The following is a 25,785-nucleotide window of genomic DNA, read 5'->3' on the forward strand; positions in this document are numbered from 1 at the left end:
CCTTCCCAGAAGCCAGGAAGCACTGAGTTCGGGTTTCGGCCCGTGGAATTCTGTACCCTCCCTCCCCTCCTGTGGTTCGTGCCTTTTACCGGGCTCTTGTCAAATAAATTAAATAAATACAGAGTATTTTGCACGTGGGAGAAAGGAAGAAGACCGGGAGAAAGCCCACACACACATGGGGGAGTGTGGGGAGGGTTTAATAATTAATTGCTGCAATTCCATTGAAATGGCTTATTGCTAAGTGTACACTCCCTATCTTGGTTTTTGTACATCTCAATGTTATTGCAGTTGTTGAATACGAGTAAGTAATATCTCATCTGGTCCTGGGTGCACCCCCTCCACCAGCCCTTCACCACCCCTTCACCACTCCTTCACCACCCTCTCCACCACCCCTTCACCAGCCCGCACTGACCGGCTTGGTGAAGTATGGTCAAACGACCCCCATGAACCTGCGTGCTGTGGGGGAGGCCTTTATCTAGCAGTGGATTGATTAAAGGTCTGTAATTCAACATTGGACAGTTGCAAATACTTAGTTACTTACAGTTTATCACGTTTCAAAGTCAAAGTGCCACGCTGCTCTAAAGAGCAATGGGGTGGTGGTGGTACACACCGCTCTTGGCAGCCCTTTGAAGCGAAATTCCACATTTCCATGGCGAGGGCCACTCTCGTCGTAAGACAATCGCTGTTGACTTCCCGTGAAGTGGGAACTCATTTTTAAATCCTTTATATTAAGTTCGCTTGCTTGCTTAGGACCGTGCAAATCTTTCGGTCGTTTTTTAACCCACTTCCCGTGATCCAATCGAGCTGACATTTTCCACACAAACTCGTTGTGCGTGACAATTAATGTTCGTGAAAATTTTTTTCCAAAATTTTACACTTTTTAGGACAAAAATATTATATTTAATTACCAATTGCTTAATGGTGCAATGCAATCATCTGACCCATAGGTGGCAGCCATCTCAAGCCAGAGGACGAGAGGACTCTAGCCGCCACGCATATAAAGGATTTATAGTGAAAAACTTTGTTTTTACGGGTTATACTTGTTTTCCCCCCCATCAACCGTCACGCAAGTGAACGTTCGCTCCTATAGCTGCATCTGCAGTGCAAGTATTTCTGGGACTGGCAGCGAGCGTGTTAAAGAGAGAGGAAGGAAATCGGTTGGGCCCCATTCCCTTGGGGCATCTTTGGAATGAACAAGTTTTTAAATAGCCGCTCGTAAGATAATACAATCCGATCTCATTGTTACTTGTGTATTTCGTTGGCTCGCGATTGTGTTATGCTGGGGATGATACTAGCCCGGAGCCTTCGGCGTTTCCATTTAAAGCGTTCTGCCACGGGGGAACACGGTGCCAACGTTTGTGCCCGCGCTTTCTCGAAACTCGGGTCTCGGGGGGGGGGGAGGGGGGGGCGCGGCGTGGGCTCGCAAATGGAGGTGCAGGACTGATTCAGATGTCAACTCGCCACTGATATCAGCCCTGGCCAGGAATTAAACTTGCGTCGGTGGGTTCATAGCGCAGTGCATCAACCACTGCATTGCCCACTCCACCCCAGATGTTATAAGAATATTAATCTAATCTTCAATGTCGTTGCAATGTACAAAAACAAATCTGTACATTTTCAATCAGAAAAATGCCACATTTCTGTGTTTTCTGTAAAGCTAAATTTAAAGCCACTGATGCAGGAAAATATTCCTCTTTCCTCCCCCAGGGCTCTAGAGTCACGTCGAATACCATTTACGGAAGCTCACGAGTTGTATTAAATAAATGCACCTAGTTTTTGGGGATGAATGGAATGTTGTTATTCGGCTCCATATTAATTTGCAATAATAATACATCTCATAAATGGGTGCACACGCACTGTACACAAACAAATCTCAAAAGTGAAATCGTCTTCATAAGCATTGAAGCTTATGTTGATCTCACTTGTGCCACCCTTGAGCTGGTGGTCGAATTTCTTTGTGCCTATGGTGGGTGGGTCGGTGGGGAGATGGGTGTGTGGCTAAGAGAGATGGTTTGGGGATATTAATTATTTGGGTGTTTAATTACTAAATATTTGGGCTTTCTGCCCAGTTGAACTCAGAATATTTTGTACAATGTCGTGATCCGGCTGGTTAATTGGAGGAACACCTGCTGCTTGTGTTGGGTGAATTTTTTTTTTCAATTTGAATTTCGAATGTGGAATTTGGGCCATGGAACAGTCATGCAATGACTTGCGCCGATAGATTAAGTTTGCCGTTTGAGCCAGTTACCCAACCAAATGATTTCGTGGTGTGTTTAACTTCCCTTTGCGACAGCGACCGGCTCTGTAGTTGCAACAGAACGTAGGTGTATTTTAACGTGCCGTGTATAAATGCCGTGTAATTTAAACGACACGTTAAATTGTTCTTGCGTCATTGGTCATGCCTTGTCCGATTTAGGCCAAAGTGTGAAAGCAATTTTCTCTCTGGTACTGAGAGGAGAGGAGCATCTTCATGTGTTTATTTTTATTTCTGGCTACCCATGTTGAGGATCGGTTCTAAGTTTCAGGTAGATTTTTTTGTTGACCCAGGTGAGAACTCAAGAGGGCCAGGGTGTAGTCTGAATTGCAAGAGTAACCTGGGGTAGTAGCGCCTGCCAGTAGTGGACTATGATTGTTACGTATCATCCCAATAAAGCAATTTATGCAAATATCTCAAATCTAAACCCTGATGCTGCTGGTACCCCCCATGGCTTATTCTTGCGACTAATCGCAGGGGGATCTTTAACGTCCGCTGAATCAGACGGCGCGCGCGTGGTTATTACACCGGGCGCTGCCACTCGATTCGAACTGCGCCCTCTGGAACAAGTAGCGGAAGCACTTTTACCGGGATGCCGCATCGCGATAAGTGCTTTTGGGGCAATGCTGTTAGCGAAGTAGCACCTATGACGGTCGGCACTGTGGCACACGAGGGGGTGGGTGGCCAGCACCACGCCCGGCCACCTTTGTCTCCCGATTGGCGATGTTTACACACCGTGCTAGGTACTCATTTGAGGCTGAGTCGACCTAGGTAGTGGAGGCCCAGGGCCAGTTCCGATAATCGTCTCACTTGTGTTGGCTGCGAGCCGGAATCGAACTCGGGTCACCGGATTCGTAGCGCAGCGTACTAACCACAAACACTGAAACGGACATTTTCAACGTCAAGTTATAATTATAAATGCGTTGACGAACAGAAAGTGAGATCGACAAGCAGCCTTTTTGAAAAAGTATTTTTTTATTCTTTTTAAAATGAGCAAACCAAGATTATCCCAACAACCGTCGCTTTAGAATACCGCTGGTACACTGGCCATGGCATCGAGCACGGATGTGTACTAATTCTGAACACACACGTCATTGAATGCATAAACACAACGCGTAAAGCAGAACATGTCACCAAATGAACATGGGAGTACAAAAAGTTAGGGAATGCGTTGGGCTGCGAGTTCCCAGGCAGGTAAGAGGAATTAGCCTTTGATTTGAGTCATTTCAACCGATCTCCTCACTCCACGTTATGTTTTCCATCTTTTCTTTTTATCTTAAACTTTATTCTCAACTCGGTAGGTGATGTGAAAGCGTTGCAGTTTGGCAGAGTGCCCCGTGTGCCCCGAATTTTCGGGCAAGGTGTGACGCGGCCGCAGCGAATTAGATTACGAGTTGGCTTATCTTGGAATTTTGGCATCGTCATTTTTCTCTCCGAAGGCGAAAATGGCTTTCAACGTTTAAACCGTTATCGGATATATCTTTTAAATACACTATGTACAAGTATGTACATCGCGTGTCCACGTGGCATTTGTCCTCTTAAATGCTCCGCAGCAGCGGCTGCCTTTGGACCACGGATTTTGTTCTCGACAAATGTGCGCGCGTTCCGCATCGACACCACAACAAAACGAAAGCGCAGTAACGTCGTTGGCCACGTTTGCTCCAAGGATAAAACATTTTCGGAACATAAATCGGTGAAACAAGCGAGTTGCGTTTTCCAGGGGTTGCTCCGTGCATAGTTTGGCGCGAAGTCCGTCGGTTCACTCAACCTGCCGGCACGAGCTTCTCGAGGAGGACACGAAGCTCCCCCGGCACGTGGACCAAAAACGGGCGGACGAACATTTTGCGACGTACGACCCCGAAAATAACACGCCGGTTGAGAAAAGCCTCGCACGGTACGCCACGCCACGCGACAGCGCCTGGAGAGTTCGTTCTCGGTTTCAATTGCTCCCGGCGGCGGTGGCGGCGGCGGCGGCGGCGAGCGAGAACACCGCGCACAGCGCTTGCTGTCCACGGGGATGCCGCTCGCAACGCCGGAGAACCCTCTCCTGCCTCGTCCACCATTTCGCGGCCGAAGCCTTAAAACGACAAGGAAAGACCAACCGCGTACGAAGCTGCACGAGGGGATGAAGAAATTAAGAGACGGAATGGTGGCAACCAAAGCGGGATTATTGTAGTGTTGGCATCTGCAATGGGATGCTTTTGTCTAGCTGTGAATAGAGAATGGCTGACAATGGCCAGTGGTAATTTTGTGCGGTAGCATTATGCTGGGGTAGCCTTAATTCGCCTGTAGTTTGAAATTGGCTGCTGTGTTTTTTTTTCTTCTTCAGAGACCAGAATTTCATCTCCATGTGAGCGCGTGTAAAACGAGCTGTGGTCATTTGAATTGCGCGTGGTTGGTTTGTTCGCGAGCTTGAATGCTTCTTCTCGGTAGGTTCAAGTTTCACTATTTAGTACTGCGTATTGGCTAGCAGCTGTTCTTAACTGATCCAGCCGGGCTGGTGGGAATGCGGTCAAAGTTAGAGCGCATGCACGCAAAAAGACGTGACGCCCATGGGGAGTTTGTGAGATCACAAAGCCTAACGTGAATCGTGTCTGCAAGCAGATTTGTGGCGTTTTCCAGGATCGGCATTCCGCTGTGGTCATGCAGTGCCGATAATCCCAAAAAGTGTGAACTGGTACAATACATCCACTTTAGCCCATTGTTACAAGTATATATGTGCTCTTGACCCCAGCTGCGAAACGTAATTTGACCCTATAAATGCGGCTTTACTTACACTCTGCGTAATTGGCCCCAGAATCCCCATGATCCCTTGTGGATTCATCGTCTTTTTCGCACGGAACAAATGTGCCTTTTATTTTCATTTTCTCCCTCCTGTCGATGCGAACGTGGACGAACGTCCGTCGGTGAAGTCTAATGGTGGTGCTGCTGGTTGCTTGTGCAAACTCAAGCATGGCGAGCCGCTGATTTTAACTCTCACAAATCCTCGTACTGCGATCAACAATCGGAAGGTCCGGCGTCTGTGGTCTTTTGCCGGATATGTGCGAGCCAGTGAGCGCGTTTACATCTTGTGCCCGCCCCCCCCCCCAAAGCCTAATGATAAGGATAAGCGTGTAAATCCAGCGCCGGTGTTAAGTTACGCCCGTGGGACTGCATTTCGGCCTAAATGTGGCGGGCAGGGGGGAGGGTGCGTGGTAACTGGGCTAGAAGGATATGGAGTGAATTTTACGGGAAAGTTGGTGTGATTCGTGACCTTGTTTCGTGCTTTGAGCACCAGCGACCGATAGCCGCCACGGTGGTGGGATGTTAACGACCTCGCCTGGTATACAGGAAGTCGTTCGTGGGTTCAAGCCCGACCTTGACGCCTATATATTTGGAGTTTGTATGTTCTATCTTTGTATTTTTCTCCGGGTCCTCCGGTTTTTCACTCCACATTTAGAAACCTGCGTTTCGAGCAGTTGGTTGCTATAAATATCCACATAATAATCCAGTTTGTTGATCGATCACTTGTAGCCAGGTAGCTTCTGAAAAAGAGTCTTACCTGGTAAAATAAAAAAAATAGTTAAGTTGAGTTTTATGTTGTCTTGCATTGTCATAAGTAGTTACGAAAAACATATCCGGGGATTGTGCTGAGCAATGAAACATTGACCAATCAGGTTCACTCTACGATGCATCCGTAGTCAAGTCAAGACAAGTGTTTTCCCACTCAAGACACGTTGGGGTACCAGTCGCTTCCTTTTCCACATTCCTGCGGTGGGGGCCTGTCTCTCCACAGGATGACCACTGTCGGCACCGAGGTTAGGGCGCTCGACATCAATACAATTACCAGTTCAAGTTCTGCTCAGGGCTCAACGCTGCCCATCATCCCCTGGGGATGAATAAAATTAGTGCCACGTTGTGATTGATGGCTGTGCAAGCCCGGCGAACGTTCGCACGTTTCGCCCTGCCTCTATATCGGTGGGGATGGTGGCTTACTTGGCTTTTGTTTTACATTATTCTATCCCCGTGGATCAAAAAAATTAACGGAACAGAAACCTGCATCCTCCAATGCATTCAGCCGTGGTTGCCTATCGGTGTGTCCGTCCTCACTTGTCAAGAGTCATTTCAAAAACGGCAGTTCCACTAGGCAGCCGATTAAAATGAATGGCACATTTTTACAGTCGTTACAAAGACAGTATTCACAACCGCTCAAGCTGTGAGCGTTTGATATCGTGTGGTTTTTATTATTTTGGATTTTCTTGACGGGGCCTCTGGGGTTTTGTCCTGTCGTTGCAGAGGTGCAACATCTTCCCATTCTGAAAATTGCAGCCGTATTTCATAATTTAGTCAAAACATTTGGGCCATTGCTCCAAATAGGCAAACGCCCCCCTCCCTCTCTCTCTTTGCAAATGATGTCACAGGACCTTCAATAATAGAGGTTTTTGGATTAGATCGCGTAAATTACAAATGTGTCGTTAAACCCACCACCACCCGACACAGCCAATTAGTAAGGTTTGTCATGTAAACAGAACGTGTGTTGGAGAGTAAACCCACAACATTTACAATTCGAGTACTGTAGATCCGCCGGCAATTGCAACAACCAGCATCATCAGGCGACAGCCAGAGTTGTCCACTTTTAAACCAAGACAGAACGGTGCTGCGCCTTGTCTTCGGTCTCATCGACAGCAACACCTTAGAACGTTTCTTTTGTCATCGCATCAGCCGCAAAAAAACCATAATCGTTGTATAGACATTTCCAAATGCTGCGGAATGACAGAAAAGCGTGCTGATTGTGGGACTCAACGGGAGGGGTCGTTAAAGCAAAGCCCCTATTTGCGGCGAGACGAAACTGCCTTGGGGTTTATTTAATGAGACAATTTGCGAGGTGGGGAGGGGGGCGGGAGAGAAGTAAAATTTTGGGGGGGAAAAGGTCCCAACGACATGAACTGTAAACACTTGCGGGCATTCGGAATCGCTCTTCGCGTTAATAACTCGTGGGGGATGAATGAGAAACCGTTTTAGAATAGTAATAGGAGTTTTAGTGGAAAGGTACGTTTTGTGGAACGTGTAAATGAGGCCTTCACTTTGCAAACAGGCAAAACCAAGCGATTGTCTACTCCTTGGCAACCTTTTGAAATGGTCTTAAATGTACGCTTACAGATGTAAAACATGATTAATGTTGGTGTCTTAAAAAAAAAGTACTATTTACATGTATACAATTTCTTTCGGGAATAGATTTCGCAACTTGAGAAATAGACATTTTCATGTTTTTATTCCTGTCTACATTTTGATTGTTTCGCGTGCGTGAGCAGTAATTATCAGTAATTGGCAGTATCCGCGCCTTCGTCTAGACATGTTTTCATGTATGTACGTACGTTGAACTTCTTGCGCACCGTACGTAGCCAACTGCGCTAATCGGAGGTGCTGTTTTGGTATCGAACATTGCTGTCCCCTCTTTCGATGCCCGCAAGACGACGTCGCGGGTAAGTACAAGTACGCACCGTGGCGTGGCTGCACAAACGCGCGTTGGCGTTCCGCGCTTTCTGCCGTGCGACCCCTCCCCAACGCAAAGCGTTTCCAATCGCAGCCGCGTGTGAAATCTCTCAAGTGCAAATACATTTAAATATTCAGGTAGTCTTTATTATAAATAGCCGTGACACACATCGATGTCGCGGAGCCGCTCGGGCGTGCGCGCGCTCATACGGGAATAAAGTGAGTTTCCAGCAATCTCTCCTCGATGTAGCGCACGTTCTGCGGCCCGTGTCCCGGCTGCAGCTTGTACATGTTACTGGTCCAGTCCGAGTAGCCCGGGTGGATGCCGTAGGGCTCCGGACACAGCGGGTCGTTGCCCGCGCCCATTCGGGTACGAGCTCTCGCTCATCTCCAGGATGGAGTTGTCCTTCTTGGTGCCCGACTCGACGTAGTCCCCCTCTTTCTGCCGCGAGCGGATGAATGCCCACCGCGACACCAGGTACTTGCCCGTCTTGTGCGAGTACCAGCAGAAGCTGCCCAGCAGCACGGCCGCGACCAGGAAGGCGACGGAGCCGCCGACGATCGCCGCCGTCGGGAAGGGCGCCTCCCCTCCGGCGCCGGCCGCGTCGCCGCCGGACGTGACCTTGGCGTTGCGCGACTCGGGCCCGCCTGCCTTGGCGACGGTGCACACGGCGCCGTCGTCGGCGGCGTACTGCCGCTCACCATTGCCCGTGTCGATCGGCTCCAGGCAGACGCGGTAGTTTGCCAGGGGCACCAAGTCGGTGAGCAGGTGGAGGCGCACGTCCCCGGACAGGATCACGGTTTTGGTCGCCCCCCCCGCGGCGCCGCCGGGCCCTTGCCCCTCCAGCACCCAGCTCAGCTTGTACGCCGACACGGACACGGCGTCGTGCCACTTGACCTCGACGATGTCCTTGCTCAGGGACGTGGCTTTGAGGGCGATGTCGAGGTCCCTCGGCTCGTCGGGCACCACCGCGGTGGACGCCGCCGGCCTGGCGGTGGTGAGCCCCTTGCCGCCGGAAAACTCCGTGGGCGGAAATCTCTCCGGCCTGGCGGTTGCCCGTTGGTACCACCTCTTCGTGGACGCGTTCGAAGGATCGCCGTCGGCCGACGCGGTCGGCGTCTGTCCCGAGCACGCAAAATCCCCGTGCTCCAGATCCTTGATGGCTTTGCCCCTGACGCCGCCGGGGCCTCCGCACACGGCGCCGCGCGCCGCCACATTGTTCCTCACTAGCCAGGCCCTCAGCCAGGCGAGGCCGCAGTCGCACCGCCACGGGTTGTTCCTGAGGTTGAGATGCCGCACCGCTTCGAGGCCGTCGAAGGTGCCCGGCGCCAGACGGCTCAGCTGGTTGTGCGACAGGTCGAGGTGGGCGAGCTTTCCGAGCCGCGCGAACGCCGCGACCGGCACGCGCTCTATCTGGTTGTCGTGCAAGAGCAGCTTGCGCAGGCTCGTCCCGGGCAGCTGCGGCGGCGGCGCCCTCAGGGAGTTCTTGGACAGCGAAAGCTCCGTCAGCTCGTCGAGCTCCCGGAAGGCGCCGTTCTCCACGCCGTCGTCGGCTATGAGGTTCCCGTCGAGGTTCAGGAACCTGAGCTTGGTCATGGAGCGGAATGCTCGGGCGGACACGGAGGCGATGCGGTTGTCCTCCAGGCGCAGCTCCTCCAGGCCGGCGGGCAGCTCGTTGGGCACCGAGCTCAGGTGGTTGCGTGAGAAGAAGAGCAGCTTGAGAGCGCCCAGGTAGCGGAAGGCGCCCGCCTCGATGCCCGCCGTGGCAATGGCGTTGTCGTCGAGGTGCAGCTTCTCGAGGGCGGGAACGCTCGCCAGCGCCTGGCGCGACACCGTGCGGATGTTGTTCTCCTGCAGGTGGAGCTCGCGCACGCTGCTCGGCAGGTGGTGCGGGAAATCGTCGAGGCGGTTGCCGAAGAGGTAGACGACGGTGACGGAGAGGAGGGCGCGCGTGCCCGCGGGCACCCCGCCGCTGCCCACGCGGTTATTCTGCAGGTAGAGGACCGTGGCGTCGGCGGGGATGTCTGCGGCGGGCACGGCCGTAAGGTTGCGCTCGTTGCAGTAGACGAAGCCGCGGTCGCAGCGGCACGCGGATGGGCAGCAGCGAGCGGGTGCCGGCAGGCAGGCCGCCAGCGCGGCGCACGCCAGCAGCAGCGGCGCGTGGCAGCGCCGCATCGTCGCCCCGCGGAGGGGGGGGGGGGTTTCTGTTACAGCGCCGTCCGGAGATCTGCAGGCGCACGTACGGCAAGGGAGGGGGGGGGAAGAGAGAGGCTGTCAGAGAGGGCCGCTCGCTGCGGTGTCTGCGCGTCGTGCCGAGGCAGCGCAGACACCGGAGTCGTCGGGTTCGTGTCTCGGTGCCACTCGAGGAGCGCGTTGACGGTGCTCCGCCCGGTGGACTGCGACCGCCCCGCAGCAGCCGCCGCCATCGTCGGGTAACAAAGTTCAGCGGCAATTGCCAATTCTTGTTATGTCTGCTTCACGTGAGCATCTGTCCTGAGTGAACCCTGAAGGAATTCGGTTTGAAACACACTGCGTCTGCTGTAAGTGCAGTTGTGTGGTAGCCTGGTTAAAATAAGGGGAGGGGGGAGGCGATATTTTTTTCTTAAAAAAACCAGAATTCGTTGAAATAAAAATGGCAACATTCACATGTGTGGGAATGTTAAGTGAGAGCATATTATTTCACCTGCAGATGGTATCACTCGTAATAAAATGGACAAAGACGCACTTTGTAGCGTACGATGTAATTTAGTCGTAAAATAAAAACTTGGGATTTTTCTTTTTGTGGAAGTTTAATTCAAAAAGTAATAAGCTTACCGGTAATTGCTCTCCCATAATCAGTGCATGTGTTTCCAGCAATTAGCTTTTAGAGTAAATTGCCGAACGTAAACCCTTCTCTCCACGCCCTAATGTCCGTGTGATGTTTGCTCGGCCGTGCGAGCGGAGTAAAGTCATGGCGCCCGTTGTGAAATTGAAAAAGGGAGAGTGATGCGTGCACTGGTGCACGTGAGTTATTGCATAAAAACTGAAACGCGCGGCGTAACGAGCAAATCCGGTGATGCGTGCGCGAGCGCACTTCATCTCACGAGCTCGCAGAGCGGGAGTGAAATCCTTAATTTGCACTCGCTAAGTTGGTGGAACCGGGGGGCGCGCGTGGTGTCGGGTGTCTCCGCGTTTTATTTCCTTGACTGGCAGCTCGCACGAGCTATGCTAATAAATAGCCCTCGTTTTCGCGTGGCTTCGGTTTTTCTGAAACTTCTATTTATTTACGCAAGCGGTTGACGCCAATTGCCCGGCCCGATAACAGGTGTTCGGTCCCCCCCCCCCTCCCGCCTATTGATTGGAAAACCTTCGTGTTGTGGTTCAAAATCCGAGCACAAGGTGTCTTTGAGACCGATTATTAGTAATATTATTGTAGGGGGGGGGGGGGGGCTATGAATTGTGTGCTGCGGTGTTGATGTTAACTCCCTCGCCTGGCATGCAGGAGGTCGTGAGTTCGATCCCTGACTGATGCCTGTATATTTGGAGTTTCTCCCAGGTCCTCTGGTTTTTCCCTCTACTTTTGGAATCGGCGTGCATTCAGAATATTTGGCTGCTATACATTTCCACGTGATAAGCCACTTTGTTGGTTGAAGGCGGCAGTTTGTGACCAGGTCGCTTCTCGAGCTCGGTGAGTCTTAACTGGTTAAATAAATACAGTTTCATTTAATTGACCGAATCGACTCCAATTGACCCCGTGTGAATTTGTGCACGCGTGTATATCTGTGCAAATGTGTAAACAAAGATCCCCTCTGCTATGAGGGCAAGTGCTGTTACTTGCTTTGGTAATCACAGTTGCATTGTCAGTATTATTTTCATCTTTCCAAACCGTCTTATTCCTGCTCATTTTCTCTTCCAAATGAGCAATTTGGTCGATGAAATTGACAGAGTAATAATACAATTTTGTTCGAGCATGCATTGTGCTTTTTTGATAATAACCTCCCGAAATAACCGGGCAGTGGCGGGAGTTGAACCGTGGACAGACAGAGTTAGTCGTTCGTGTGCTTATCTACCACCGCGCAATACAATTTGAATTCCGTTACCAAGGAACCAATTAAAGTTGCAAAAGTAATATTTCACCTGTGGTACGCTTTCAAACAGTGGTGACATTTCACAGAAATAATTCCGCTTCATTTTTCGTTTAGGAAGTCTCTTCCCCTTTGTCTATGAACGTCTCTGGGGGTCAAGCAAAACTTTGAGCTCAGCTTCCGATTGCATAATTCACTGCGTTTATTTGATACACCATTTATTCACGGTGGCTGGAGCAGCGTCACAGTGGCTCTGGCTCTGCACTATATCTCGGTTCGACTCCCAGCCGTGGTTAACATCGGTGGCGAGCGATGGATGAACTGTGGTCCCCTGCTACCCACCGCTAGCTACCCCTTCATCAACGAACGCCGACCGGCGTGGTGAGGCATGGTCGAACAACCCCCATGTTCCAAACGGTACGGGGGAGATCGTCATCCAGAAGTGGGTTGTCAAAAGGGGTTTAAATTTGAATGAGACCTTTTTATATAACGTAGATAATGAAAGCAGGTGAGCCGAATGTTGAATATATCAGCTCAGTCTCTTATTAAAAAGGCTCTTAGCTTCAATAAATAAAGAGAGGAATAACAGACTGATGGTTATACCAATCGCCAATGAAATTAACTTTTAACATCTTAACAGCTGTATTATGCGAAAAAGTTTTTTATATAAATAAAATGGTAGGCACTTGATGTTTTTTCGCTTGGCTTGGCTCTCCAAATCTTTCAGGGCTACACTTGTATATTATTTTAAGTCACATTTTTTCATCACGTACATTGTGGTGGACTACCCTGTACAGCGTGCATTCGTCTTGTCCATGTTGTAGAAGAAGCCGATTTAAAAAAATATTTAAATTCGGTTTAAATTCATTGTTGGGTCGTCCACAGTTGCGTAATGTATGCTACAGGCTCCCCCAGCGGACCATACACAGTGTATACATTCTATATTAAAATTCCGTGATTTGAATTCGTATATCAGGGGCTGTGTTGGCAGTGGCATGCGACTACATGACAGTTCTTGAGCATCATCGTCATTCACAAACACCACTGCCTTGCTCTCTGAATAAAGTGTAATACGCTATCGACCGAGCGGAGAAAGATGCAGATCATAGTGACTTGAACGTGGAATGCACACCCAAAAAAATTGGCCACAATATTGGCCACGGGCCCTCGTGTTGGCGAGAAAAGGAAAACAAAGTAAAAGTTGCAAGGATGTCGACGCACTAATAAAAGAAAGATTGATCGCTATCGCCCCATGCCTCGTTATCAACACCGGCGTGCAGGCGCGTGCAGCCATTTCCTGGGCACGATGCCGGCCCGTCTCGCCCACAATTCCCACAAAAAAAAGAGGTTATGAGGATGATGCCCCCTCGAGTATTTTTTTCTTCTGATTTTGAACAACCCGCATTGTCAATGGTGTCGAGCCCTCGCACGGCAGAGCGTGGTGAGCTACGACAGCTGATGTCACACGTTTGTGAAACTCGCAAACCCGCTGGGCTGCGAGTTTGCCAGGAGAAGGGGCAGTGCAATAAGCGGGTTTGTGTGAACTTGTCTTTGCGGATTGTTCAGTGTATTCCGCCGTATGGAGGGTGGGTTTGCTGCAGGCAGTGTTTTCCCACAAACCTCCACATGATAAGCAATGCCTAGAAACGACATTGTTCAAATGTACCAACTCCGTAACTCGCAGTCATCAAATGCAGATTGATAGGGGGTGTGTGGGTCACTTGATGAGATGGCTTACAATCCTGAAGAGACCAATATTGAGGAATGATTGTTTTGTAATTGGATTTGCATAATGCTTGTGCCTAATCGGCTGCTGCTGCTGCGTGCGTGTTGTGCTCACTGCATCCGTGTACTGCTGCTAATGTGCCTGGAAGGGAAACATGCTTACAGACGCAAATATAGCCTCGTGTTCATGATACCTTCAGTCAAAAAAGTGACATCATGCAAATTTGTTGATTTAAAAAAATCATGATATTAACCTGCAATCATAGTCCACAGGGTTATGTTTTTTTTGCTGCGTATTTAGATTCGAGAGGGATGGGCAAAATAAGGATGTCAGATTCTGTACGGATGAGCTTGTTAGAGGTCAAACTGTAACCACGTTTCTATTGAAATTGCGCATATTTCAGTTTGGATACGACTGTAATTGTACATTTACGGTCGTTGTGTGAATACCATTTGTCAGAACCCATCAACTGTTGCCATCAACCTCAGTGGGGGAGGGAGGGGTCCTTCGAAGCTGATCTACAAAATGCTAGAATTCGTCCATCGAACAATTGAAGGGAGTTTGCCAAATCTTGGCCATGGTGCCAGCAGACGGGGTTTTCCTTAAATTGTGGCATTGTACAGCCGCTTATCTACGACCGTTTATCCCTCAATGCACCATTGGTTGTTGCCAAATGTCCAACGGTGCCTTTTTGGTTGGTTTATGGATCAGCAATGAATGTATGTATGTGTGTGCAGTCTACACTAATTGGCTGCCATGCCCCAAGCACTTATGCAAAACGATGTATTTGTTGACATAAGGAACAGGCTGTTTTGAATGGCAATGGTAATACGAGCATTTCACACGCTCCGAGCAATAATTACATGCAGTGGCTAAGAGTAAATGTAGTTTATATGCACCTATAATGCATTTTTCCCCAGTTATATAGATATGTGAATATATTGATAGATGATTATTGGTTCTTTACCCTTTTATCTGGCAACAAAACTGACACATTTTTTACGAGGAGTCATGTTTGCATAGACCACAATACCTGCAGTCATAATGCAAACAAAAAACATAACTCCGATAATGTATGCACTGTCCTTGAAGTTGATTGGTCCACACCCGAGACAGCTTTCCTTAGAGCCTAGTCTCACATGGGTTGGACTAGATGACGCCAAAAGGCGCACAACTCAAAGACAATGCACCATCAGAGTATGAGAGCTCGGGGTAAGCATTTACACCATTGGTACCTCATTTGCCAGTAAAAAATATGATAAGTGGTTCTTTACCCTTTTATCTGGAAACAAAACTGACACCTTTTTTACGAGGAGTCATGTTTGCATAGACCACAATACCTGCAGTCGATAGATGTGTACGTAGTAAGGTCTTTGTTCAAGACTTATCCCGATCAGCACGGTTGGCTAACTACGTACATCCATAAATCCCAAATGTGCTCTGTCGACATCGTGTCGGGAGAAACGTGGAGATCTGTCGGTGCAATGCGCCTGTCTGAGTGAGAGTGTTTGCAGAGGATGTCTTTGGCAAGACTTCCCTTGGAGTCAGAGCCCCTTGATCTGTGCACAGTGAGGGTTTACGCTTTTGCATTCAGTCTGCCATGGTCTCAAACCACTATTTCTAATTCTCAGAACCGGAATTTATATCCTGTACATTAATCGCTCAACCGAATTTTTATTGTAATGGGATTTGTGTCTCTTTGTGTGTGTGGTCGTCGTTGTTGACGTCAGTTCAATGTTACAGGGGAGCGGTGGTGCAGCGGTTAGCGCGCTGCGCTACAAACCCGGCGACCCAAGTTGTGGGCCTCCCCCTAGATCGGCTCGGCCTCAAATATGAGTACCTGGTGCAGTGTATAAACATTTCCACTGGGGAGACAATGGCAGCCCGGGCGTGGTACTGGCCACCCCCACCCCCCTCGTGTGCCGTGCCAGCCTTCATAGGTGTTCACTAACAACGCTTGCCCCAGTAGTCTGTTAAGGCTATACGGGGGATCTTTGTCTTTATAGTCGTTGTTGACCGGGCTGAGGAACGTCAGTTTCAGTGTTCGAGTACCAGGGAACCCAGTTTCATCACGGGCTGCATTCCAGCCCAGAAGTTTAGCGATGCCAGCTCGGCCCTCTGACCTCCGGGTTTACTTTTTCTCTGAAGACCTGGTGGCGGGGGGGGGGGGGGGGTGTTGTAAAGGCTTCATGTCAAGGGGAGTATATTAGATCGTAAGTGGAAGCAATCGTTTTCGCAATTTTTGTTTGCAGGGGAGTCCTTGGGTCATGCACCTTTTGGGCGTCCAATATTAGGAAGCGACTGGGAGTAGTGCACTTTTAAATCGAGATTGTAAACCCATTGCTTTAGAAATGCTTTTTCATGCTCCGTTTGTTGTCATTCCCTCGCGTCTCCGATGGGCACGGGTTGATGACGTACGGTGCGAAAGAAGTTCAACGCGCATACGCACACAGTCGGTCGATCGCTACAGATTCCCCGAGTTGACTCGCAGGAACCATCTGGTCTGCCGAGATGGCCAGGAGGTGGCAGCGTGGAGAATTATTTTTTTTTGGATCTGCCCGGCTGTGCGAGGAGGCTGCTTGGAGCCACGGTCTGTTCGCTCGCTCCCGCGCGGGAGGGTACAACGCTTCAGTTTTGTTACCGCAGTGCAAAGGAATTTGCAAAAACATCCCGATTTGAGGGCTTGGAAGAGTCTTGAGACTCGCACGGGCTCTCCTTAATACTCTACACGACTGACAATTGTTCAAAAAGTAAGTTTAAATAATATGTCATGTTTTTTTTTAGCCAAGTCACCAAATTACAGTTTTTGAAAGAACGTGCTTATTACCCACCGTTTTTGCCAACTCTTAGAATTCAAACACATTATTTTATTTTACATGGTATACAGTACTGTCTGACGGCGATGTGAAGCATTTCAAAGATGAAAATAATAATTCACAGGCCCTGTCAGCCCCACTGCTGCATCGTCGAAAATGTAAAGAACGTCCGCAGAAGTAGCGCAAATGTGAACATGCATCGCAGCTTGATAAATTTCGAGGGGTCGCGTAAGAGATTAAAATATAAAAAAAACACGTACAATATAAGTAACGTGCATCTTTTTTTTACAACCGTAGGACATTACGCAAACTTAGAGCAAACACACAGCTTCCATAATTGGTTGTTGTCGTATATATTGAGGTTAAAACGTTTCGTCTACCCACAAGTAATAGGCGTTTTTGTGCCTTAATCACCGAGCTATTACTGGGATTTACTGGCAGTTATCTCGTTCTGCAGTATTTTATGAGCACATTGAATGCTGTCTCCTTGGGTCTGCTGTTGCCAAACCCGAGCACCTGCTTTGGACATTTACGAGCGGATGTGCAAAATGTTGCCATTGAAACATCGGCCAATCCTTCTATTTAAAGCTTTCGTGACTGCAGCGATTCATCTTCTTGGTTCTTTCGGTTAAGTCACGTAGAATGGAAATAATAAAATAATAAAAATAAAACATAATAAAATAATTCTCAGGACGTTTCGGCCACAACGCAAGCAGCCGTCCTCAGGTGGAGAACAGGTCTGTCGAGAAGACAGAATCTGACTCTGAGAATTATTTTATTGTTTTATTTTTATTATTTTATTATTTCCATTCTACGTGACTACCGAAAGAATCAAGAAGATCGCCAATCCTGTGTTACGCAAATGACACAGTTGTGTTTATAGTGTAAGTACATACTCTATGCTGTACTGCTTATAATTTCCGTCGTATTTTCAGCGACGCATCAATGTATTGATCAATATCCATTCAGGAAGCTCACGATATATGGTTTGAATTGTCTGTGTGTATGTGCACGATTCGTTTGTTTGTATGTGATGTGTATGTACGGGCGCCCACGCAGCCACTAGTGGCCACTACATTCATCATGACGTACCCACTATTCCGCGGGCCCTATCGGTGCTTATATATCGAAACAAATAATAAATTGTAGAATCGGATCCGCGTGTTGGATCGCAAATCCATGAGAGCTGAACCGTGACGTTCACCTGTATGTGCTGACAATTTCAGTTAAACTTTCAAACAATCGCTGTCGTATATGCTGAATCTACTTTTGGGGCTTGTGGCCTACTTTCAAGCCTGACCCAACAAATTATTGAGGGGAGGTGGGAGCGGTGGTCCTGGTCTATCATGTGCGTCAGAGGCATGTCCAGATGCAGTCGAATTTGGTTACAATATAACGGGAATGTTTTTTGTAGCTAATGTAGGAAGGTGAATGTAAAAGAAGGAAAAGGCTTTTGGATGATAATACAGGAGGGTGTTAAGGTAATTCAAACACCAAATGGATACCTGTTGCAAGGCACACACACACACACGCTCGTAAAACGTTCACGTTTTTCTCAAATATGCTAAAAAGGGTACGGTTAAAATGTCTATACTGCAGGCTGGAATTTGTCGTCAGCCAGAACTCGGCACGACTAACTGCTGCTGCTGCTGCTGCCAAATGTCGCTACTCCTCGTGGCCTTTCCAATAAAATTGTAGACACCCTTTTTTGCTAACTTCAGGTTGCTCTGTAACAAATTGGTCTGCGGTTTCTAAATGACGGGGGGTATTCATCTTCAAGTGTGGATTGTAAAGGACTCGCTAGTCCTACCCCTGGGGTGGATCTGTTATGTCTCCACAAAGACAAAGATCCCCCGGATAGCCTTAAGCGACTGTTGGGGCAAGTGCTATTAGCGAGCACCTGTGAAGGCCGGCGCGGCACACGGACGGAGTGGGTGGACAACACCATGTCCGGCCGCCTTTGTCTCCCCAGTGGTGATGTTTACACACCGCACCAGGTACTCATTGGAGGCGGAGTCGAGCTAGGAAAGGCCCAGGACCGGTTCAGGTAATCGTCACTGGCGTTGACCGTGAGCGGGAATCGAATTTGTGTGGTCAGGTTCATAGCGCAGCCCCGCTAAGCGCTACACCACTGCTCCCTACAAGTCTCCACACACACACAGACATTCACACATTCCGCAAACTTGAAAACCTCTTTATTATTGCAATCCAACAGAACTTCACAAACAGCTGTAAACGACAATGGTAAATAAATATACCTTGCTCATGGAACGAAAGGTGGGTGCAATTGAAAGCTGTGCAGTAAACCCCCCATCTTCTATTAATGTAATATGCTGTATCTTATAATTGAGCAGCTTTGAATGGTCCATAGTGAACCTGCTGTTTAATGTACTTGCCTATTAATAAGTTACCTTGAGGTTGAATTATTTACGTAGTTTTCGAGATTCGACCATCTCCTCGCTTAATTAGCTTGTCAGCTGGATTCCAAGATAGTCTTCACGTAAATTGCGTTTGTTGGATATTTAATTCAACAATGTTTATTTGGCCACAGTGACAAGAAAATTACATTTTGTAAAATTTATTGATATTTGCATTCCTGTACCTGTAATATATTTGTGTTTTTACTTCCAATAATGTACACAACACTCGGCCACGTATAGATATTTGAATGTCTTTATTAAAAGACGTGGGTTTTTTTAATTAAATTGGTGGTTATTATTACACGTCTTAAATTCTCAAGTGAGATTTTATTCACGATTCAGGTTGCATGTGTTGCATACGATCGAGACTCGGCACTGCGTGACGTTGCTTTTGGCCCACAGAGAGCACAGAGATTTGTCTGACGCAGTACAAACGCACGAGCCGTTACTTTGTGGACAAATCTACTTTGCACATTGCCAAGATGACATTTTGGGCAAGATTACATTATCCATCGCAAGCGTCGCCGATTTTCTTCAACAAAAATCTATTCCCGAAGAAATATTTTGCACACTAGTTTAATGATGCGATGAGGTTCAGTGTACATTATTTAATTGGGGGCGAGAGCTCATTTAAGAGGAACTACAACTGCTTTTTAAGGCTTGCCTCGACATCTTTGCATCCTTTCGTTGCTCGTGGCAGTTCTACATTTAGTAATGTTTTCGTTTCGCCGTGGGAAATTCTCAGTAGGTTCACGTCCGCTTGCGGGAATTCACTTGGGCGGCAGCTGTTGGGTTTACGCCGTCTTCTGTGCGGGAAGAGGCTTCGTGGCGAACACCTACCCATTGAATAGTTGTAATGATCACAGCTGTCTATCATCATCATTATTCTAATAATTATGCTTGTTTAGCCAGGCAAGAACTTAAGACTCTTTCATAAGGGCCACATGAAGTGTTTTGCAGTAGAGGGGTGATGCTGCTGCATGCAATCTCAATCAAGTAATTAGCAGGTGCATTTTTCAGCATCGGGATATTTTGCTAATGGCACTTACATCGTGTGCTTGTTGTTACTATCGAATCCGTACCTCAGTAGGTAAAGTCAGCCGCCGTCACTACAGCATGCTTCCCACTTGCTCCCTGCAGATGGCAGAGGGTTATGTGAGTTTACCAACGTGTGACTCGATAGACTGGTGCACGGGCTCACGGTACAATTTTCCATTCGTAGCAAACACAAAGATAGAGAAGAGACATGCAGGGTTGTAAGCAGTCGTAATTGCATGTCCAGGAGTGCTGAATACACCGCGTTCTAATGCGAGTACAGATGGCCCAATAAATACATATTCACACGCTGTGCTTCCCAAATATAAGCTCTCTGTGGATGCTGAATCATAACCACAAAGGAAGAAGGGAGTACAAATAGACGCAAGACTTCTCACGATTCGTTTTTTTCATTGTTGTCGTTTTTGGGTTTTTCGTCGTTATTCCTGTTATTGCTCGTGCACGCACGGTGGCAGTGGACCCGCACGCCTGTACCGTCCTGATGAGTCCTAGCAAGGGGGAAAACTGGTACACGGATTTCTTATCATCCTGACATGCAAAGCATGCAGTGTTGAGTCCGTCAATTTAAATCTCCCCCGCATGAGCACTGCCGGCCGCAGATTTTGTGCGAAACTCAGGAGGGTACAATTCTACCGAAAAATAAAAGGTTACGTTTACCGTGTCATGGCCATATGAGTTCCTAGGTTATTTTTGCTGTAAATCCATCAGCTCGGGGTGGGAGTGGGGGGGAAGGGCCTCACTTTGCGAATTCGTCGTGTGGCGGTAGTGTCCGTACGGTTTTGCAACGCCGCCGTAATGCTGCAGAGAGCACGCAACGCGCCCGAGCAGGAGGCAATTACCGCGCACGTGCAGCGCGTCAGTCATCGCACAACGCACATTATCATTTAAATGAATTAAGGCGGCGGCCGTGTCTGCCTCGGACGTTTTGTAATTGTCGCTCGGCGCTAAATCCGCACGTGTGTGCTGCGAACGATTCCCCTGCCCTCTGTTCCGCCGCGGAAATGCGGAGGCAGCGGCGGCGAGCGCTTTATCCGCTCGCGGGGTTCGCCTTTGCCGCGTGACCGTCGTGTGCTTCATTAACTGCTAATGCCTTCGCCTTGGCTGGCGTTGACCCCTTCGGAGACCCGCTGGCTCCAGGGAGGCTCGCTGCCAAACGCTGATAAAACCTTCGCCTGTTATTCAATTGCATCCAAAAGGATCTCCCTATCACAGGCTGCCTGCAGGTGTGTGTGTGCGTGCGCTCGTGTGAGTGTGCGCACGCGTGTGTGTGTGAGTGCGCGTGTGTGTGCGCGCGCACGCGTGTGTGTGTGTGCGTCCGCACGCGTGTGTCTGCGTCCGCACGCGTGTGTATGCGTCTGCACACGTGTGTCTGTGTGCGCACGCGTGTGTACGCATGTGGAGTGGTCGCGTTGTGGTTATTATGATGCTGTACCGTAAATCCGGCAGGCCAAGTTTGACTCCCAAACACGGTTAATATGGAGTGGCGAATATCTGAGCCGGTGCTGGCACTCCTCTAAGTCAACTCCGCCTTAAGTGCCTGGTGTGGCAGCCTTTGTCTCCCCAGCACTGGGGAGACAAAGGCTGCCCGCTGTGGGGTACTGTCCACACCGCTTCCTTGTGTGCTGTGCCTGCCTTCGTAAGTATTCACTCACAACATTTTCCCCAACAGTCCATGGATGGAGGGTGGATCTGGGTGTGTGTTTACATTCAAGACAAAGATCCCCTGTAAACCCTAAACAGACTGTCGGGGCCAGTGCTGTTAGCGAGCACTTATGAAGGCCGGTACGGCACATGAGGGGGTGGATGGCCAACACCACGCCCAACCGCCTTTGTCTCCCCAGTGGCAATGCTTACACACTGCACCAGGTACTCATTTGAGGCCGAGTCGACCTACATACACACACACACGCGTATGTGTGATTGAGACCATTTACAACTTTTCAAATGTATTATTTATCTCTGTACACTCCTAAAGTGTCCCCCGATATCTCTTGCGTTGCTATCTCCTCCCCTGACCAGCAGGATCACAGGATTAGTGCCACGGCTTGCGGCCGCCTGAAATAGGACCACGCATTTATTTAGACCATAGCGTGGGATTAAAGAAGTGAAACCGGGCATTGAGAACGATGGACGGATGGGGAACCCGCGGGGGGTGGGGGGGGGGAACAGACCCCACCGAGGACCATGAGTTGAGGATTTAAGGGTTATTCCAGCTTAGTTTAGGATGAAGGATTTGTATTGGAGGGTGTCTGATTCCTTCTTTTATATATGCCTCGCCGTTTGAATCGTGTTTTTATGAGTGGAAGTCATAATACGTTTACACCAGTTTTTTTTCTCGATGTGCACTTTCAATGTAATTATGCCTGCTATATACATTTATTTGAAGTCAACTCAAGTCAAAGTCTCCCCACTTTGAATGAGCAATGGAGCTGCGCTCGTATTCATCGGCCACCTCCCGCCCGGGGCATGTGATGAACCACCATTTGACTTTCTACAAAGCGGCATACATTTTAACAACCTTAGGAGGATAATTGGTTGAATGAACAACCCAACCAGGAGTTCAACTCGCATCCGTCTGATCGTGAGTCCAGTGATTTCAGCACTTGGGATTTTTTTTATTTTCTACTAAAATCATTGAAATCCATGCAATGTCAAAAAGCAGGTTATTTCTTTTACTGACATTCAGCGCGTTTGATTTGTCTGCGCGAGTTGTACCTTGGCTTTAAAGTAAAATAAACGCGTGTTATTTCACTATCCAACCAAGTCATTACAAACTCCAGGGGATAAGAGGTTTTGCGATGGAAGGAACGCGCACTCGCGTGTCTAGAGACGAGGTTTGTTATTTTTATTTGCTCGCGTTCTTGTTTGGGGCCTTTGGCACACTCGGCGCTCAAGTGCGGCTCCCTCTCCGCCGCCGCTCGCTTGCCGCACGCGTAACGAAGCGTCGCGTTCGGCACGCAGCCTTGGGAAGAACATTTCGAAGGCGTCGCAGTTCGACCGGCGGAAAAAAGGGAACCGCTTCTCAGCTCGGACGCGTCACTGTTGTAGTGCGTGTACGGTGTACATAGGTGGCTTTTCGAGGTTGCTACGTGTTTTTTTTTACTGTTTTAATATGCTTACGAGAGCAGGTTTAGCGAGATTTAGAATTCCCTGCATGCTCCTCTTTGCGACCGAGCGACAGCATCGTTGGATATCCCCATGAAGCTGAAGGTATTTTTTTTACAACAAATAGAGCACAGCTTCATCAAAACAAGGAAGACCTCAATAACAAAAAAACGCGAGCCGCTCTTAATTGTAAACTTGAGCGCAAACTGCCCATCGCACGGCATCAAAGTGCCCGGGTGTCGCTTAATGGCAAGCGAAGCTGCCAAGGGTTTCTATCGGGGGCGGCGGTGGGGGGTCATTCTGGCTGCCACTGGGCCAGATGAGTAAGTGTTGACAGTTGAAACGAGGCACTTACCACGTTACACGGGGTGGGAGCGGGTTAGGGGCAGGCCGGTGCCGGCCAGCGCGCGCCTCTCTTACTCCAGCATGGCTCGCCTCGGACGATCCAGCGCAGCGCACTTTCTCAGGGCGTTCATCGGCCCCGTCCGACTTCGAGCGCACACATCGGCCCGCGCTTGGGTTTTTTGTTTTCCCGCAGAAGCCAAGAGTTGTGGGTTTCCCGCCGGCAAGGCTCGCGGCGGCGGTGGGGGGTGGTCGCCGCGTCGTCTCGAAACGTCGGACGTCCGCTACCGCAATCGGGCGTTCATCGCCGGCTCTTGAGATGCAGGCGTCCGCCCTCTGGGCCGCTCAGCTCGTTCAGCTCAGACCCTCTGTCTCGTTGTTTGGCTTGAAGATTCTCCTCCCCGCCAACTCCCGCGGTGGGTGGGCGGGCGGACGGACAGATGCGTGGGCGGGCAGGCGGACGGACGGGTAGGAAAGTAGTGGACTGCTGCGATGGTAGCAGGCAGCAGCGTGGTGGCGGTGTGTGAATGTGCGTGCGCAAAAACGCTCGTGCCTGCGACGGCGGCGGGTGGCTTGTGGCTGCGGCGGCGTTGGAGCGTGCGATAAATTGAGGGTGGGCAGTCCACGCCCTTCTCTCCTCCTGGGATGTGCAGGGGCGGGAGAGCGCGGGACGTGATTGACATTCTCTGGCTACACCCCTTTTGTACATTAAAAGTATCGGCAAATGCTCTGGGCACTCTTGCAATGTATATACGGATGGCTTTGTGCTTTGATGTGAATGTGTTTTGTATGGCTGCACTGTAAGTATTTTTTTTTCATGAGCTTACAATCCCAATGACACAGATTTTTAAAATCCCTGCCATTTGATAACTTAACCGACCTGAATGTCTCGGCATGACCACGAGCACCTGCTAATGTGCAGTGTACGCAATCATTGCTAAGATAGAGAGGCATTTGGGTGTGTTTTCTGGCTATGCCACTTTTGTGTACACGGATTTTTTATTTATTAGATACTCACTTGCAGAACTCGTCCAAGTAGTCTGATATAGTTATTTTTCACTTGGTAAAGATATCGGTGTGTGTGTGTGTTTACAGATATTATTAAGTACATATCTGCACTCATTGTTTGGTGTACACAGCTACCCAATGAGTTCTGTGAGGAGTGACCCAAGATTGCCTTCTGCTGCGATGGGTGAAAGGCAATGTGCTCCTATTTGTCAGAGGTACAGCTAAAATCCAATAAAGTTATTGACCGCTACATTGTAAACTTAATAACGTCACAAAGTTACCTATAGTTTCCTGGTCTCCCGTCATACATGTGTAACAAATCACAGCGCTGCCTTGCTTTATAAAACAATAATAATTATGACGGCAATCATTTTCCCAGGACAGCCCAACTATATCTCAAAACGGTTGTTTTCAGGAGGGCCCTACATTATTGGGATGTTTGGGTGTTTTTGACCCCCCCCCCTGCATAAGAGAGGAGTAACACTCAACACTGCCATCTCCTGGCCACAGCTCACAGTCTCTTGCCCACAACAACGTGGCCGTGCCTGACGTTCACCCATCCAAGAACCTGCAGGCGGTTCCCCGCTCTCACGAAGTCACAGTGCGTTCCTGGTAACCTCGTCCGTCGGATCGTCCTAAATGGGACCCCTATTTTTCCCATAGGCAGTCGAAACAGCAGGTACGTCATCAATAAGAGTGTTTTTTTGGGTTAGATCGCGTAAATATTTACGCGATCTAACCCTGGTTTGTACAAGTTTACGACGGTACAATTTACGGTGATCCACATTTAACCACTTTCATATAACGCCACTCCGTGGATCGTTTTACGACACAGCTTCCCGACACGACCGCCAACACATTTGGACCAAGTCCGTCTGGTTTCCCGAAGTGACTGGGCGTGGAGCTTTTGTTTTTCTCGAGCGTTTCTTGTGGATGTTTAGCTTCTTAAACCGCTGTTAGATACGGCCGATAAAAGGCCCATAACACATTGGCAATTGGCGTTCCTGCTTAACACGTAGACTTTCGCGACCAATATTATCCATAAGAGTGCTTTTTTTTGGTTAGACGGACTTGGTCCAAATGTGTTGGCGGTCGTGTCGGAAGATGCGTCGTAAATCGATCCACGGTGTGGCGTTATATAAAAGTCGTAAATGTGGGTCATCGTAAATTGTACCGTCGTAAACCTGTACAAACCTGGGTGAACCCTACTTGGCTTCCATGAGCTTCCATTAGACGTCAGTATACGAGGCAGCACACGCTACAGTAATTTTACTGGAGCAGTCACACCTGATGACACGGAGGCTTGTGTTGCTTCCGAAACGTCGTGATTTCATTTAGTTATTTTCAATTATTTGTATTTTTACCTACGTGACTTTACCGAAAAAACCTAAGAGTAGGAATCTTGCAGTCACGAAAGCTTCAAATCTAGAGTCCGTATACGAGTTATAATACCTGTGGGTTTGTGTTAAGCATCATATATTTTTTTTAAATAAAAGATAAAACTGCCCTGCATGTGAATAA

At 48.8% G+C, this 25,785-nt stretch overlaps 2 protein-coding genes across 4 annotated transcripts in view; one reads left to right on the forward strand and one right to left on the reverse strand.

Annotated features, from left to right (window-relative positions):
- LOC133341281 (ADP-ribose glycohydrolase MACROD2-like) overlaps positions 1 to 25,785 on the forward strand; it is a 182,832-nt gene that overhangs the window by 42,840 nt on the left and 114,207 nt on the right. The window lies entirely within an intron of this gene.
- On the reverse strand, positions 3,210 to 23,817 carry LOC133341276 (leucine-rich repeat transmembrane protein FLRT2-like). The gene is given in 3 exon segments (XM_061549781.1): positions 3,210 to 8,092; positions 8,094 to 9,954; positions 23,270 to 23,817. Coding segments are annotated over 2 exon segments (1,971 nt in total). The 5' UTR covers positions 9,903 to 9,954; positions 23,270 to 23,817; the 3' UTR covers positions 3,210 to 7,930.

Source organism: Lethenteron reissneri, chromosome 11 (genome assembly GCF_015708825.2).
Source record: "Lethenteron reissneri isolate LAM-NWPU_2019-01 chromosome 11, ASM1570882v1, whole genome shotgun sequence".
NCBI lineage: Eukaryota > Metazoa > Chordata > Hyperoartia > Petromyzontiformes > Petromyzontidae > Lethenteron > Lethenteron reissneri.